Below are 17,469 nucleotides of genomic sequence, written 5' to 3'. Positions count from 1 at the left end.
TTACCATCAAATGCCAATTTACTCCCCTCCCAAACTGTGTGCACTTCTTTGTATTCCTAGAAATCAACAGTATCCCTGAACTCCTACAGTAATTTTAAGAAGAAAGAAAACCCCAGAATAATGCAAATGTGACACCCACCCGCACCAGGTCTACAGAAAACCTACCTGACAAATTCAGAATGCTTCACGACAGTACAGAGTCAGTGGTTTCTACCAACTGAACTTCTGCCCCAACAACAAAAAGGGAGTATGTAGCTGTTTTTCCTTCTTTGACGGCAGGGAGAAGGAAAGATGGGTAGGAAGGTGAGGGCCACCAAAATGATCAGGGGGCTGGAGCACCTCTCCTATGAGGACAGGCTGAGGGAGCTGGGGTTGTTCAGCCTGGAGAAAAGGAGGCTCCGGGGAGACCTCATAGCGGCCTTCCAGTACCTGAGGGGGGCCTACAGGAAGGCTGGGGAGGGTCTGTTTACAAAGGCCTGCAGCGACAGGACGAGGGGCAATGGTTTTAAGCTGGAGAAGGGGAGATTTAGATTGGATATTAGGAAAAAATTCTTTACCATGAGGGTGGTAACCTGGAACAGGTTGCCCAGGGAGGTGGTTGAGGCCCCTTCCCTTGAGATATTCAAGGTGAAGCTCGACGAGGCCCTGGGCAACCTGGTCTAGTTGGGGGTGTCCCTGCTGACTGCGGGGAGGTCGGACTAGATGACCTTTGGAGGTCCCTTCCGGCCTGGACCAATCTATGAATCTGAAATGGCAGACAGGGCGATATAATTGTGATTGGACATTTTGTCCATGCAGTATTCCTACAGGCGTGATCGAAAAGAACCTTTTAAAGCCTAAGCCTACGCAATGTTAAGTGTCAAGAGCAAATGCTACTGTTTAGCAGCAAATCAGTGATGTAGAACAAAATGTTTGATTCCACAGCTGCACGTATGAGAACTTAGCTTCTTGCTTTTAGAAGAGGAGAGGAAACAAAAATGCATAGGTCTGTTTTGAGTATTGACTTTTAATAGCTTGTTTCTCATAAGGGAACAGGGGATGTTTTCTGTTTTAGAAATACAGGTATCAGTTGAGCTTTAAATACAGCCTGCTCCTGCCAACAGGACATGTACAAGATTTATTTGGCTTCAGTTTTTGTTTTTATGCATTAAGCAACCTTCGACCTTCTTTTGTAATACAATATATAGACAAATTTAAGTACAGTAATAGTGTAAGTATTTTACTGTCTTCACATTTTTCTTGACATACTGGACAAAGCGATACACAGCAGTCTGCCCCCAAGCCCAGGTTTCATTCAAAGCATGTTGAATACTGCTGTCAGTGGCAGACTCAACTTGCTCCCACATTTAAATTTGCCAAATCTATAGAAACAGATCCTTTGGGAATACCAGGAATTATTTCCAACTTTGTCCAGTGACATTCAAATGCTCAGGCAACTACTGGTAACTTTCATTTTATGGTTACTACAGATGTTGCACACCGACAGGAAAAAGAAAGTTTTAGAACTGGACAAGCTACAGTAATCCAGGTTTTGGCAGAAGAATTATGTACAAAAAGGGGACTTTATATATAGTTTTCAATCTGTAGTTTCATTTTTCAAAATAAAACCTGTATATATAACCGGATAACATTCAAGATCTGTATAACAGTTGCTTTCTGGCTAAAACAATATATTTAGACAGAATCTCACTTTCTGTTTTTCACTTCAAGTATGCTAGCCAGTCCAGTCCTTTGGGGAAAAAAAACTTCCATTTTTAAATCCTTTAGGATCCATCAGATTCATTATATGGTAACGACCTTAACGGATACAATATATTATATTATGAGGTGAACTGAAAGGGATTAGATATCGAAGTATTGGTCTGGGTGCAGTAAAGCCAAACAGCTGTTTAAACATGATACTACAGCTGAAATAAGTCTCTGTCAGAATAAAAACCAACATTCATGAAAACAGCAGCAGCCATCAAAAACATTCACAACTGCAGGGATTTTTTTTACTGTGTGTAATTTTGCACTGTAAGTAGGAGAAGCCACAATAGTTAAAAGCAAAATGAAAAAAAAAAATACTGCTATAGTCTTGAATTTAATAATGTGAATTGTCACTCTTATAGCTGTTTATAGAAGTGTACTAAAAAAATTTACTTAAACATATGAATTTAAGACTTTCACTTTATTCAGCAAATTGGTTTATTTACACAATGGGGAACGCTGGTTGAATGCTGTCAATGTAATAAAAACAAATCTAACAGAGACAATACTGAACTCTCTCTATGTATTCGTAGCAGAAACGACAAACTATTTCCTTACCTGTATCAGGAACATCAAGCGCAACAATGGGACAGTATCAGAGGACACTGATTTAACAATAAACCACAGAGGTCCAGTAATACTATGGCAATTTACTCACGTATTTACTGACTTTTTTAATAAAAATAAAATAATTAAAAGTCAGAAATACCCAGTATAAAGTTCTGTCAATTATCAGAGTCAAACTCTGATGAGTAGGTCAGTAAAACCTTATCAGATCATCCACAATTCATAAAGTGACCTGATGTGCTTCAGGCCACTAATACAGAAACAAAATTGATGAGAACAGATTACCCTCTAAAAGGCAACAATGATCTGATAAGGGTTTAACTTAATGGAAGTTTAAAAAAAAATTTTTAAGAATTGCAGAGCACAGCCCCTATTAGAACAAGCTAACTTTCCAGACTTTCAAAAAAGACAAAAAAAAAATTGAGAGAAAAAAAAACCACTTCAACATGAAGCTACCATACAAAGTTTTTTTGTTTTCCTTTTTTTGTTGGGTTTTTTTTTGTTTGTTTGTTTCTTTTTTTCTTTTAAGAGTTCAGAGTTGCAATTTAATCCTGGCTCTTTAGTGAGAAGGACAGTTTTGGCCTAGACTTCCCTTTGCCCAGGATAATTTTTTGCTCTTCCTTTTGCTGACGTTGTCTCTCTTGTTCTAGTTTCATCCTCTCCTCATGAATCTTTCTTTGTTCTTCAACAATTTTCAATTGTTCTTCAGCCTATATATGAAAATGGTAGAATTTAGGCCAGCATATTTTGTAGTCATAAAAGCAATTTACAAGTCCGTATTAACTTCCAAACAGGTCCAATCCTGCGTAGGTATGTAAGCAGTTCTACCCAAGCTAGACACCATAGTTGGTTTCAGTGAAACTATTTATAAAATGGTTACTTGAATTGAGTTTAAAAGAAACACTGAAAACTTCCTACAGCTAATGTATCAAAATCTTGAGTGCTTACATGCAATGTTTTCAGCATTGCTTTGCAAACACCCCATTACATTTTAATTAAGGAAGTCAGTGTATATAGAGAGAAATTCCCCTGACACCTGTCACGTGTTAGATGAAGGCACAACTTAATGATGTAACAGACCTTCAGAGGTCTCCCCACTCCAAAACCCATCTAAAATCCGCTCCTAATTCAAAAACATCTTTACTTGGTTTGGAACAAGTCAATCCTTACATTGACTTATGGTTCTTAACAGCTCTTCTAAAGGTGCTCATTATGTCAGTTAATACTTTAGATTTTCTATGTGTCCCATTTCCAGCACATGAGGTTGGGAAAGGGGTAAAAGAGAAAGAGATCTAAAGCAGATATAGTTCAAGCAAACAATTTTAAGCATCATCATCTTTACCGGAAAAAGGTGTCATTACTTGGGTAATTGAAATCAATAGATTTCAACTAGGATTCAGAAGCAGCTTAGTTTAGCTTATCATCAATTGATTAGAATCAGATAATTCATACTGAATGTTCTTATGAGGCAAGCACCTGCTTAAATAGGCTTGGAGACCAACGTAAGCTAGACTTTCATAACTTAGACACCTTAAGCTTATGCTGAAAGTCCCTTTCAGCACTTTTACATCAACATGATATGAGTCTCAAATCCAGTTTGTACTTGTCCTGCTCAACAAAACAGAATTAGTCACTTCTGTTCTAGAAGCTGAACGTGTTTGCAAACTTACTTCAACCTTCCCTGTGAGGTATAGTTAAAAACATACTTTTCAAGTTCTGAAGGCATCTATCTTTCTCTAAATTAACTGCACCTGAACTATTTTTTTCAGACTAGTGTTACTGCTAAGGATCTGGTCTCTTGTGCTTGAGGGAAGGAGAGCCATGCTACTGACATAATCGGCAATAGACAAGATAAACTCTAGAAAGGGGCGATTTGTTTATTTTAATTGTGTGCAAATCAGGCAGAGGGACCTGTATTCCCCTATAGAACTGTTAACTACATCTTCACATACCAGTTTAGCTTGTGCTTCTGCGATTTTTCGATTATTCTCTTCTAGTATTCGCTCTAGTTCCTCACGCTTTGCACGCTCTTCTTCCTAAAGGGGAGGACAGGGCAAGATGTTAGTAAAGTAAAATATTCATTTCTGCATGTTCACTAATCTTTTCTCAGAATTCTTTTGTGAACTGACTTAAAGTGGCAGCTTTACAGCCACCTATTTTGTCTCACAACGGTAAATTGCGCAGCCACTAAAACTGATTTCTAGTACTCAATCTAAATCATCCCGCCCAGTCCAAACAGCAACCAACTAAACCCTCCCTAATCATAGAATCCTGACGATTTATTACTAGAATTTTAATATCACACAAATCAACAAGGACAACTACAAAAACTGGATAGTATTTACCAAATTAAAAAGTAATATAGAAAATATAAATAAAGTGAATAGTTTGTCTCACCAATTAAGTATACCTACGTATTCTTTACCTATACTCCTTTAATCAGCATTAAAAGTTGAATATTTACTGTCTTGTCCAGTGTCCTGCAGAGTGTGCTCCTCGGCTGCCATACGCGCCAGCTTCCTCTTTAAAATGATTTGTACTGTTAGCTTGGCAATACCTGCATCAGCAGCTCAACCATTTATAAAGAAACAACATACAAGGAAGGCTGAGCTGAGGAATGCAGATGTTTATGATAAGAAGGAACAAAAATATGTAAATCATTCCTAAGGCAAACAATTAATAAGAAAAATACATTTACTGTTAGTGAAAAATACAAATGGTAATCCATACTTCATGGAGCTATGGGCTTCTTTCATGGGGAGAATGGACTTAACATTCAATATTTTGACAATTTTTAGACAGCTGAAACTGTCATTTGCAGTCTGAACTTGGAATTCAGGAGTCCAGGGAAGGCAAGATCAGGAAATAAAGCCTTGTAATTGTTGTTTTCTTGGTGAATTTTATGGAACTCTTATGCAACTCATAAATATGAAGACTGCGTGAAAGTTTTTGAGGTGTTTCAGTTCACGTAATATAGATCCGAATTATTTTAGTATTTGGAAGATTTAAAGTTAGCCAGAGGTTTGTGTCTGTGTAAGAAAAAAAAGTTAATACGAACAAAGCAAGCATACGAAGAGAAAACTTCTTACTATGACTAGTAACCAGCTACTAGCTAGCACACTTCACTCCAGGCATGGAAGTTTATTCTGCGTTATAAAGAACTGATGGGACTTCTTCACATCACATTGACAACAGCAAAAGTACTTAAAAAAAAAAAAAAAAGTCATCCATCTGATAAAATGAAGACCTCTATACATGGAGCATTTGCTGACTATAGACATCTAAATTCAATTCTCTCATAGTTAGGGTCTGAATTTGCAAAACAACTGTAATTTAGTATTCTTAATATTTGTTGTAACTCAGTGTTCTGACTTTTTTTGTTTTTAATTTAAAGATATTACGTGACAGACAAGTCACATTTAGTATGAAAGGGAAAGCTTCATTGCTACTGTCTTCCCTTTTGTAAGCCAATCAAAATATTAATTTAAAATAAACTGTGTAGGAGGTACAGAGTGAAAAAGACATTTGAGACTTATGACTATTCAGCACAAATTTCCGTTACAGTTTAAAGCTTGTCTTGAAATTTCTGGATCCTGGAATGATTGGTGCAGGCAGCCATCAAAGCCTTTAGTAGCAAATTACTGTCTCACAGAAAGACATTTTCAGCTTCTGCTCCAGCTGCTGATTAAAAAAAAACAAAACCAAAAACCCAAGTCACATGTTCAGCTTGACTTCAGACAAGGGCAACCTGCTCTTTTGTAACTTCTAGGGAAAAAAAGTAGTTGTTAGTAGTTATTAAAAATGGATATAATGATTTGGACATAGATCCTTCATGAAGACGTGGATGGGCTTATGCTCGAAGTCCCAGAATTAGTCCAATGTACGCTCAAGGAAAATGTTCATTTTAAATGAAGAGTAAGGAACCTATTTGTTAAAGACAGGTACTGCAGCTCACTGCTGGACCCTGCTTTTTGCCTGACTGAAGGCAAAAGCCTCTTACAGTCTAGGTAAACAAAATGAAACAAATGAAGGATACATAATTACAGATTTTCCATACCCTTCCCCAAAAATGAAAGGACCGCTGATAAATCCTGCAGCCATGGCAAAAGTTTCAAACAATTCTGAAATATGTAGGTCAGTTCCATTACAAATCAAGTATCCTTGTTCAGGTTTTAGGAGAATAACTGTTTAAGTATCAGTGAGCTCCTCTGAATAGGCTAGAAATTAAGTTTCGCAGCAATGCAAGTTTATACGAGAAGGGAATTAGATTTGCTGTATTCCATCTCTTTCTGAACCGAACAGGAGGCACAAACCGACACTGAAAGTTTTGCCATGGACTGTCTCTACTTTCCAAACGACCGAGCGTTACCTCTCTGGCTTTTTGTGCTGCAAGTTCAGCTTGTCGCTGTCGCTCGAGTTCTTCGAGCAACTGTTTTTCCATGATGCGCTTAGCCTCCTCCACCCTGCGGAGAACCTCTCGCTCAATCTCATCCTTCCTTTTCTCCAACTCTTCTTCTACACGCTTAGCCACGAGCTCTTCTACTCTTCGAGCAGTTTCTTCCTCTATGAGTTTCTCTTCAATTTCTTGTTGACGACTACAAAATGCAAACATGAGGATTACCTTTTTAATCAATAAAGAATGGTTGCTTTAAACAAAGTCTTTCAAATACACAGCCTCACCCACACTACTGAATCACTTTTGAAAAGTTTAATACCTTATAGACACAGATCATGTATTTAAAGAATGTTTTGCCCTACATCTAAGGAAAGCGAACATTCAGGCAATAAGTGTTCCTAACACAGGGAACCCATTGAGACCAAACTGTATCTCTCCAGATCTCTCAACACTAATCTTAAGAAGACAGCTTATCATACTACTTCTCGATCATTTTTAGGGGAGAAAAAGAAAAGAAAAAAAGACCCCAACCAACTTTGTCCATCCTTCACCCTGCAGGAATTTAAACGGTCTCAATATTAAGCCACATGTAGCAGTATCGTCTTGTAAAATCTTGTCTTAAAGCCACCACCCCAGATTACTAATCGTTAATAACCAAAATAGAAGACAGAAGCAATTAAATTTGTAATTTGAATAGTTTAACAAGAATTCCAGGTGTTGTATTTGTAATCTAGTTGTTCAATCATTTACCTTGCCAAATTTCAAATACTTCAGCTCTCCTTAACTTCTTTATTGCAGCACTGTTTCTACCATAATTATCCAAAATAAACACACCAATACCAAGCACTAAATAAATCCTTGCAGCATTTACAGTTTTCCATGTTCTGAACATAGAAAGTATTTTCAAATGTCTTCTCATCTTTGTTTTTGTTTAGCAGTAACAACACTGTCAGTCTGACTGTTTCAAGTTTTCATAAAAAAGATACAAAAATATTAGGTCAATTTGCAAGTTTATTACAAAATGAAGGAAAAAACCCATCTTCTGGGTAGTAACCACTAGTACAATATGGCAATTAGATATCTAAAGACAACAAAAGTGAATACTGTATAGCTACGTTTCATATAATACTGCTTATTTAGAATCCTTAAGGGCTTTGAGGAGAAAATGGTTCTTTTCAAAATGAAAGTTCAGTTTCAAAGTTAAGTATTCCGTGAAGTATGGAACAATCTTATAAACTTAACTTCTGGCCTGCCAGCACCAGAATCCTGTGATTTAAAGTATCAACTACTGTTGTAATATCCTAATACCATGCCATTTTAATAATGTTTGCATTTTCTCATTTGAGAGAGAAATCTTATTTATATTGAGACATAAAATAACTTTAAAAAGAGAGGAAAAAACATGACAGGTTTACTAACTTTTAGATTTCCTAGTGTACAATTTGCAAACACGCAATAGGAGATTATAAAGTATTGATTACTAATCTAGATAAAAATGTGAAATACAGAGATGAAAGGCTCCCAAATTCCCTGTGTTCATATATCTTCTTTTCAAAAGTGTGCTGAAACAAATGGGTAGTCTATCTCCTTCAGTTTTGGAATCCCCAACTTAAACACTGAGCCCCAGAAGACAAATTTTATTCTTACATTCCTCAAGAGACAGCAAACTTATCCAGTGGCACTTTAGGCCAGCATTCACTTTTCCTAAAGCAACACAAAATACCTCGAGGTAATTTCTTTCAGAAAAATAAAAAAACAAAGCCACCACCATCCAAAAAACGCATCAGCCCCATTCTGTTAGTGTGTCCCTGCCAAGCCACTACTACCTATGATCCTTTTTGGATGAAAGGTAGGACAGAGATTAAAAGTTTAAAAGACAAATTTTTTACACACCCTTTATATACTACATAACCTTTTCATTTTAAAGTTTTTTCTTCCCTATTATGGGTATCTATTTAAGATCATGTACTTTCACCATCCCATACTGATACAACTTAGCATGCATAACAAGCTGCTCTACATAAATAATTTTTCAGAAAGCTCATATTAACGTGTTTTATTCAACTATTTTAGCTTTACACTTAGCCATCAGGGAAATCTAGAATAAAAGTTAGCTAATTGACTAAAGATAGCACATAGTTACAAAAAAACCCAACCCCGACTCATGTCTGAAGTAAGTTTTCAAATATCCTCAGCAACTGATGAGGTACTCCCATTAAACACTCTGCCTGCAGACGTTTAATTCTTCTCACCCAACAAATTCCATTCAAATTTCATTAAACTAAGCAAATAGATCTTTTCATGCTCATAGGCAACGACAGTATTACAAATATGTAATAACTGTTGAGTGTAAGCAACCACATTTCTTGAAACACTAGCAACAGAAAGAAGTGAAACAAAAATGAACTTCAAGAATAATATTTTACTTTAAGACCAGCTTGTGCCTCTGGATAAAGTTAACATACTTCCACACAATGGCCTTTAGTTCATAAAAAAAAAATAAATCAAATTATAAACACAGAAATAAAACTCAATGATTTATTTTGTAGTTTATACCAACTATTCCTTGTGTTTTTTTAAATTGCGTTAACTTACAGTATTTTATATACAAGTATAAGCTTATCAACCTGACCTACTGAGCCACAACTCTGTCATAGTAAGTCATTAATGCAAAAATATTTTTAGTACGCTCCATCTACTTTTTAAAGACAAATTTTAGAAAATCTGCAGAACACAAACTGCTTATATTTCAGCAGGTTTCTGAGGAAAAAAAAAAAAGTCGTATTTGCAAGGCCTTTATGGAAAACTAGCATTATAGGAAAAAGTAGAAGTTGGCCATGTATTAAGATTTGAACAGAGACAAGAAGACTTTCACCATATGAACTATCCACCAGTTTCTTTCCTTCGCTAACATGAGCATATACTAACACATATAACACAATTTACAGATTGTTTACTCAAATACCATAGCTTTCTAGTCCATGAAGTCTTATTGCTTTTTCTTTTTGAAATTTCAAGTGTATTCTAGAACATCAAAATTCTGCACCAAATCTTTTCCAATACTGTTTCTCCCTCAGAAGTTTACTATTCTGATGCCAGTATCACACAGATGCCATATTCCTTGTATGCAGACTTCATGAGTGTTTTAAAATTTCAAAGCTAACTTAAATTTCAACTCTATTTTTCGCAGTAAGTTTTCTATGTATGTTCCTACATGTAACATTACTGAAGAAACTGAATGTTCATCCAGTTTCCATTTGAGCACTCCACAGCAAAAAAAGTGATCAACTATTGTAGAGGTATTATTTAAAGATTATAAACACTTCATTTTTCACAAGCACTCGAATAGACTCTCTCTTTCAACTTGTAAAGCCTAGACACAGACTAACCCATAAAATTCTCCACTAGGACTAACACCATTTAAAATTTTAAATAAGGTAATGTTTGTTATTTGCTTAACGTTCTCTCTCTTCAATCTTTAAATCCATTTACATAATATTTAAAAGAATACATATGAAATAAATAGCTCCAGAATAGCAAGACAAACTATTCACTGTATTCTCAAATTGTTCAGCACATTCCAATCCTTCATGCCAAATATGTATCGAATATTTTCATTAATTTAGGTACTGAATAAAACTATAAGCCACAAAATTAGTGTTAAGAACTCAAAAGAATCTTAAACGTTTTCAAGTGCATTTGTGTTACTATGCAAGTTTTTGATGACATCACTGTCAAATTCTGAAGTTAGCAACGGAGACTATCCAGAAACAAAAATGAAAGTGACAAGTCAGGATGATCATTAATATTTCATTAGAAAAATATCGCTGAAAAAAATCCAAAGCTCCCCCTGAGAATTAACAGAACTACTTGGCTCCACACATACAAACAAGTGCTATTTCTGGACTAAGTGCTCCAATGAGCAAGGGTACCATTCAAGGAACAAGAATCACTGTATCACAACTGTTAAAACCGTTATCTCTGCTGCATAAAGGTCTCTTTCCTCACTCAACAATATTGCCAAAACACCTTAATGTACATCCAACGTTCGTTAAAATAGAATCATAGAATGGCTCGGGTTGGAAGGGACCTTAAAGATCATCTAGTTCCATCCTCCCTAGGGACACCTCCCACTAAACTAGGCTGCTGAAACAGAATTTATCTCTCTCTGTAGACTTCATAAATAACCACGTTCCCCACAACGAGAACTGAAAAAGCTTTCAAATGAAACAAGCCGCCGCATCTTACTGTCCCGATGTGGCAAGAAAATTTAAAAAAAAACAAAACCCCAGTGTAAATATAATTGTTGCGTAGTATTCCTTAAAACTCTTAAGTCAAGCAACTCCAGATGCCTCCGCTCCACGCATAATAAGCTCCACGCAAGGGAGGGGAGGGGCAGGCAGTGTGGCAGCGCAGCACAAAGCCTCCGGGCCGCGGAGGCCTCCTCCGCGGAGGGAAGTTTCCGAGCAGCGCCGGAGAGCAGCGGCAGGCGGGGAGCGAGCGGAGCCAGCGGGCGGGGAAGCCGCCCGCGGGGGGCCGGCATCCCGGGCGGGCGGCTCCTAATGCACCTGAGGGAGCCGGGCTTTAGGAAAGCGAAGGATGGCGGGAAAAGAGGCAGAAGCAAGGCCTCAGCGAGGGCCTCAACGCCTTTACCCCAGGAGCAGGCAGCCACAGCCGTGAGGAGGAAGGCACCAGAGCACAGAGTACTTCCTTCCCACCCCCTTCCCTCACACACCCCCACCCACCCCGCCTTCCCGCCGCCCCCAGCCCAGCCCCGGGGCTCACATTTTCCGCTGCCGCTCGAACTCCGCTTTTTTCTCCTCCTCCTCCCGCTTCTGCTTCTCGTCCAAGCTGCTGCGCTTGCTCACCGTGCGCCCGAAGATGTCAATGCGGTCGGGCGGGGAGGAGGCGCGATCGCGCTCCCGATCCCGGTCGCGGCGGGAGGAGGGGGCCGTGTTGGAGCGAGAGCGGGACCGGGACTCCCGGCGCCGGTTCCGCTTGCTCTCCCGGGACTTAGAGCGCTTCCGCGCCCGCTCCTTCTCCCGAGAGCGGGACCGCGATCGGCTCCGGTTCTTCTTGTTGTGCTTAGAGCTCTTGGTGTGCTTGGAGCGGGACGAGCTTCTGCTGCGGGACCGGCCCATCCCGGCAGAGGAGAGGAGAGGCCGCGCCGCAGACCGCCCTACCACCCCTCCGCCCCCTTCGCTAGCGGCGCCCAAGAGAGGTGCGAGGAGGCTCTACACGCATCAGCGCCGCCCGGGCGGGCCGCTCGTCCTCTCCCTTTCTGCCGCTTTGCGCTGCGAGGAGAAGCAGCAGGCCCCGAAAGCGGGAGCGAGTCCGGACGCAGGCAAGATGGCGGCCCCAGCAGAGCGGTGACTCTCCTCTTCCGCCCCACAATGCACTGCGCTGCGCTCGGGCCGTTTAGGTCCCCCACCCCCCTTTCAGTATCGCTCCGGAGGCGCACGAAAGCACTCGGTAACGTTCGACAACCAATAGCAAGCAGCGCTCGAGGAGGCAATCCCCGTCAGGCAGCGCTCCTACTCTGCGCATGCACGCAGCGGCCGCCGCTGCTGGCGGTAGTGGGGGTGATACGGGGAGGTTATTTGGCGCTGGAGGGGCTGAGGGTGCCGGGGTTTGGCGGCTGAGGTTAGCTCGAGGCTTTCGGGGAGCCAGCCAGTGTTCCAGGGGCTGCCCTCCTCCCCGGTGACCTTGGCAGCGGCCCTGTACTTGCCGCGCCGGTCGCTCGTGTGCCGTTGGTGCAGTGCGGCCGGTCGCAGCCTCCGCAGCCCCTGAGGAGGGTGCTGGGGGCTGGGCTCGGCTCGGGAGGGAAAGGTGAAGGAGGCTTTCGGCATCTGGAGGTCCATCTAGCTCTGGAGGCCGCCTCGGGAAGCGGCTAGGAACGGGAAGCGCATGGGGCCGGGCCAGGGAGTGCAGTGTCGCCCGTGGGTGTTTCCTCGGCTCCCTGCGCGTCTGCAGCGCAGGGGCCTTCCGTGGGTTCCCCTCGGCTGGTTTCCCTACCGTGCACGATCCGAGGGGCTGTGCGGGCAATCCCGCATCCAGGGCCGCGGAGTTCCACAGAGGAGGAATTACCATATTCTTTAATGGAAGTTTTTTCACGTTTTAATTTTTTTTTTTTTTTTTTTTTTGACATAGAGGACAGAGGGACTCTGTCACTACACATTACAGAAGTTGCAGATAAAAAAATTAAAGCCCCCAATAAATTGTGAAAATCAGTTTTTCTGAATCCACTGTTGGACTGCATGGTCACTGGGGTCTATGTCATAGCTAGTCTCTAACGTGACAGTGAATAGCAGTTTTGACTGTATTTAGGGCGAGTTTACACAGTTTTGTCCTTTCAGGTCTGTAGGCAAAGAACAGCGTCAGATCAAGGGGAGGGTATAGATTACTGGTTAAGTAGGCATCTCTGTATGAGGTCTTTATCCCAGTTCTGCCATTTAGTCGTTAAAGTCTTTTCTGGCATAACAAAATTTGCTACTAATGTTATTCTTGATTTCATGTGAACTGGTGCAAGCTAGTTAAGCCTGCTTTTTACTTTCAGTGGAAATTAGCTCCTTGATATCTTTCACAATTTGTGCTTTTTTTTCTTTGTTTTTAATAGGTCTACATTTTTAGTAAGTTTAAGTACATTTTACAAAGCATTCCTTTACTTACTGGACAAAATGCAATCTTACCTAGAGGCCTTTTCATCTAATTCTTTTTTCTGACTGACTTGTCTTATATTTTGAAATTCAGACTCTTAATTTGTACCAAAAATAAATAAAATTGAAGCATCTTTCTGAGAGACCGTTTTGCAAGTAACAGCAGAGTAATGGACACTGTGAAACCTGCATGGCAGGAATTCTGGAGTTACAGACCCTGGAGACACTTGTCTGTCTCTAGCCCCAGGGGAAGTTAAGGCAACAGGTAACTAAGGAAGTTGACAATCAGACCTTTCAGCTCCGGACAGGGTAGGTGAGTTTCCGGGTGGCATAATTTCTACAGCAACTTGGCTGCAATTGAGTACTGGAGCTTTTAAATTCATACGATACGACAAGTTCTGGTTAAAAGTTCTATCATAATTCTATTAGTACTACATTCCATACTGGATGTACCAAACCTGACCTGGAATGTAGGGGGGAAAAAAAAAAGCAGGGAGGGGGCGGGGGGAGCCGGGGGACGGGACATCACTAATTGTTTTACAATCAGTTATAAGTATAAATGAGATTTTAAAATATTCACCATGAGTTTTCTCCACTATTAACAGAACCTATATTTAGCACTGTGGTTGTCTGAAGAAATAGCATTTTTAACTGCAGAATTCTATTTAGTAATACTGATTCACCAGAACTATAAAATGCAAGATATAATATTTTGTGAGAACAATTAATGATGACAGATTGTGTAGAATTAAGGTATTATATAATATGGTATAATGATATGTTCTTCCCCAATCCACTATTGTGTTGCTGCCTTTCAGGTTTTTTTTTTTTAAACTCCTGAATTAATAAGAGGACAAGATTTTTAATACCTTATACTAGCTTAAGGTCATTAGACCATTTACTTTGTTATTTATGAGGACTAAATTCTGGTACTTCTGGAAAAAGCTCCTTTTCCTCTTAAAAAATACATTCCTGAGGGCTTACAAATTGGTAGAACAACATTCCTGTCTGTGATTTCTTTTTTACTTTGAAAATTGGTAGGATTTTTTAATCCTATTGCCTTATTTTTCCCAGCTTAATAGTAATAAAATATTAATATTTAGGGTTTTCCCCCCCAGATGTAATTATAATTGATATGGAATTACAGTACCAAAATGAAGTTTTAATAAATTCTGAATTTAAGAACCTTGTTTCATGAAATGATTTCATTTCTTGTTTTCAGTTAATTGAAAAAGAAGATGGTCATTTCCCACATCAGTTCCCTTTCAAAATTTTCAATACTTCATTAAACTCCTATAATTTTTCTCTGGATTAAATAATATTAGAATTTTTGAGTTTTTAATCACATGTAAATCCGTGTGTCATTCATGGTTTTGTAGTCATACTTAATTTCTATGTACTGTTGTGTTTTTGCATTATTTTTCTCCATTTTAATATATCTCAGTATATTAAAGTACATAATTTGCTTCTTAAAATGGTTGTCTTAAGAGTTGGAAAACACCTTATTTGACAGCCAAATGGCGGCATAATTAAAGCACCTCACCCTTCTTTACCTTGGCTACAATCATCACATGAAATCTCTCAACCCGTAGGCATTTGGGGGTAGCCCCGTGGAGAGACTGTGCTCTGATAATCTCCAGATCATACCTGCTCTCACACCATCACTTTTGTCATTAGCTGGGTCAAGAGAAATCTTGGGAGATTAAAGGTGGATTACTTTGGTTTGTGTTAGTGCGGCACAGCTGGATGCAAGATCTTTGTAATACATCTAAAATGGAAGAAGTCTGGAGGGTAAACAGAAAGAAAGCAAGAGCATAATAGGGTAAGGTGTTTGGGATATGATTTACTGTCATCTAGTGTAGTCTGGCTCACAATAGCAAGGGCAAGAGTAGCACAGAAGAGCTAGTTCTTCGAAGGAATAAAAAGAGTGGTTTAAATGTATTGGTTCTTTCAAAGTAGCTATTTCAACCTGAGTTTATTACAAGGTCAGGAACTATGTATACAGGGTTTGGGTTGGTTTTTTTAAAAGAATGAGTCAGTGCTGTGATTCATGTCACATAGATCACAGAAGCTATGCAGGTGTAGAAGTTGTATTACTTAATCACTTTTTTTATACACTTAATGCCAAAGTTGCTTGTTTTGCTTATGCTTTTTTCTGTCAACTGCTTTGTTTCTTATTCAGCAGCTCTGTGCAGTTCTGAGCTGCTAAGCTGCAGAGGTGGGGAGATGAAGCATCTGGGAAACCGGCACAGCAGCTGTTGGGAAGGCATGGCAGGAGCATAGAACAGTTGGCAGAAAGGAAAGTATCTTCTAAAACTTGAGAGAATAAGTCATTAAAACTGCTGCTACAAAGGACTCCTTTGAAGAGGGAGCAAAAAAAAAAGTTTAATTGAAAGAATGGAGAGGAAACCCTGTACAATGAGAAATTAAATAAATGGAAAGGGTTTTCACATTATACCTATACAGAAAGGCTGGGTAGATTGTATACATAAGTATAGTTATTAGCTAAAATACTCTTCTTTTCCATATGTTCAGATGATAATCATGTCCTTAGAAAATGAACGATACCATACAGAATGCTGTTGAAAGTGTTTTGTAATTTGGATATGAAAAAAGATACAGCTTGAGTAATCAGGACTTGTGTGTGAATATATGGTAACCAAATAAATTTAAAACAATATCTGTTTTCATTCCCATGTGGATTTAGTTTTAGAAAATAAATAAAATTGCCAAGTCATGATCAACATGGGAATTTTTAAATGGCATTAATTATAAATGTCAGAGGACGTTTTAAAATTTCTTTTATGTAAATCCACTTACCAATTTTTTTAACGTTTGGACTACTTTCTTCTTTCTACATGGAAGGAGGGAAAAGGAATGTTTATTTGCCTGCTTTATTCACGTTGCCTAGTCCATTTGGGTCCTAATCAAAAGCTCTTAAATATTAGAAGTGGTGTGTGTAAGTTTTGATCACAACTTGAGACACTGATCCACAAGCTGCATACCATAGTGTTACACCTTTTTCTCATAGTGAATATTTTTTTTTAAAATCATTGATATTATATGGAGTATGCAGAATCACTATCACATATAAGTATTTATATTAATATATATATTTATTAAGACTTGGTTCGTTGAAGACTGACAGTAGTAAAAATCCAACCAGTCTTCTTCAGCAGCTGCATAATCATGGAGCTACTTTAACTCTGTAGGCATATTCTGATTCATCTGAAAGACTTCTTAGCAATTGTAGTGTTTGGTATGTGTAAGTAGGGACGTAAGCTGATGAGAAATGAGTTGAGGTGTCATCTAAGCCTCATGAGGGACTGATCCAATGTGAATACTTGGATAATTCCTTTAAAAAAACCACCAACAAAACAAACCAGAGTAGCAACGGACACTTATTCAAAACCAGGTTGCTCATGATCCAGTGGTTAGCATAGTGGTTAGACTAGTTGGACAAGCAAGAAAATTGGATTCAGGTGTGTCCTCATTCATATCAATGTCTCTTCCTTCCCATGACAGTATGTTAATCAGCAGCCCTGTGTTTAGGCTGGAGGAAGGTGGGAAGGTAGTTAGGGGCAGAGTCCCCTTCTACTTCCTCAGTTGAAACCAAATGGATTTCACAAAATAGATGTGTTCAGATGCAGGAGGCAACATGGTTGTGACCTAATGACTCTGATACTGTAGAAGGGGGGGCGCAATTTGCCCTGGACTCAAACCCAGGCTTCTGAATAGAGACGTAAATTTTATTAAATAACCATGAGAGAAGAAACGGCTAATCTTGAAAGCTTGAGCACAACACTTGGCAGGTGCTGTAACTGCCAGGGTGTCGCATAGAGTGCCCCCTCCCACAGCAGCTGTGTTTCAAAAGGGGGTGAGCCATGCTTAGTTCTTCAAAGGCTACTGTAGGCACTGCCCTCAGGAGAGGACTCCATTTTTTGGCTTCTAAATAGATGGAGATGCCTCTGTCGTAGTGCTGACTTGGACACCTTGGCTTTAACGGGGCGACAGCCACACCTCCCTGTATAGCACTTCCGCTTGGCTTGGTGATTCCTAGTTAGCATGTGTATTTTACAAATTCCTAATTCTTGTTATATT

At 39.5% G+C, this 17,469-nt stretch overlaps 1 protein-coding gene across 1 annotated transcript; it reads right to left on the bottom strand.

Moving 5' to 3' along the window:
• Positions 1-994: 994 nt before the first annotated feature.
• On the bottom strand, positions 995-12,123 carry ARGLU1 (arginine and glutamate rich 1). Its single transcript, XM_074167919.1, has 4 exons — positions 11,498-12,123; positions 6,686-6,911; positions 4,269-4,352; positions 995-3,026 (listed from the first exon to the last, which is right to left on the bottom strand). The coding sequence occupies exons 1-4, from the start codon at positions 11,851-11,853 to the stop codon at positions 2,862-2,864; spliced, it is 831 nt and encodes a 276-aa protein (XP_074024020.1). The 5' UTR covers positions 11,854-12,123; the 3' UTR covers positions 995-2,861.
• Between the last annotated feature and the right edge of the window lie 5,346 nt (positions 12,124-17,469).

The sequence above is a fragment of the Numenius arquata genome, chromosome 1 (genome assembly GCF_964106895.1).
Source record: "Numenius arquata chromosome 1, bNumArq3.hap1.1, whole genome shotgun sequence".
Lineage (NCBI taxonomy): Eukaryota > Metazoa > Chordata > Aves > Charadriiformes > Scolopacidae > Numenius > Numenius arquata.
The sequence above is the reverse complement of the archived record's forward strand: the minus strand, read 5'-3'. Positions and strand labels throughout refer to the sequence as shown.

Bases quoted from the DNA above. Each gene is read 5' to 3' on its own strand.
- ARGLU1 (XM_074167919.1), bottom strand. From the start codon at position 11,853: ATGGGCCGGTCCCGCAGCAGAAGCTCGTCCCGCTCCAAGCACACCAAG. The intron at 6,912-11,497 runs GTGAGCCCCGGG...TGCATTTTGTAG, and splicing joins TTCGAGCGGCAGCGGAAAAT to TCGTCAACAAGAAATTGAAG. The intron at 3,027-4,268 runs GTATGTGAAGAT...TTTCATATATAG, and splicing joins CAGAAGCACAAGCTAAACTG to GCTGAAGAACAATTGAAAAT.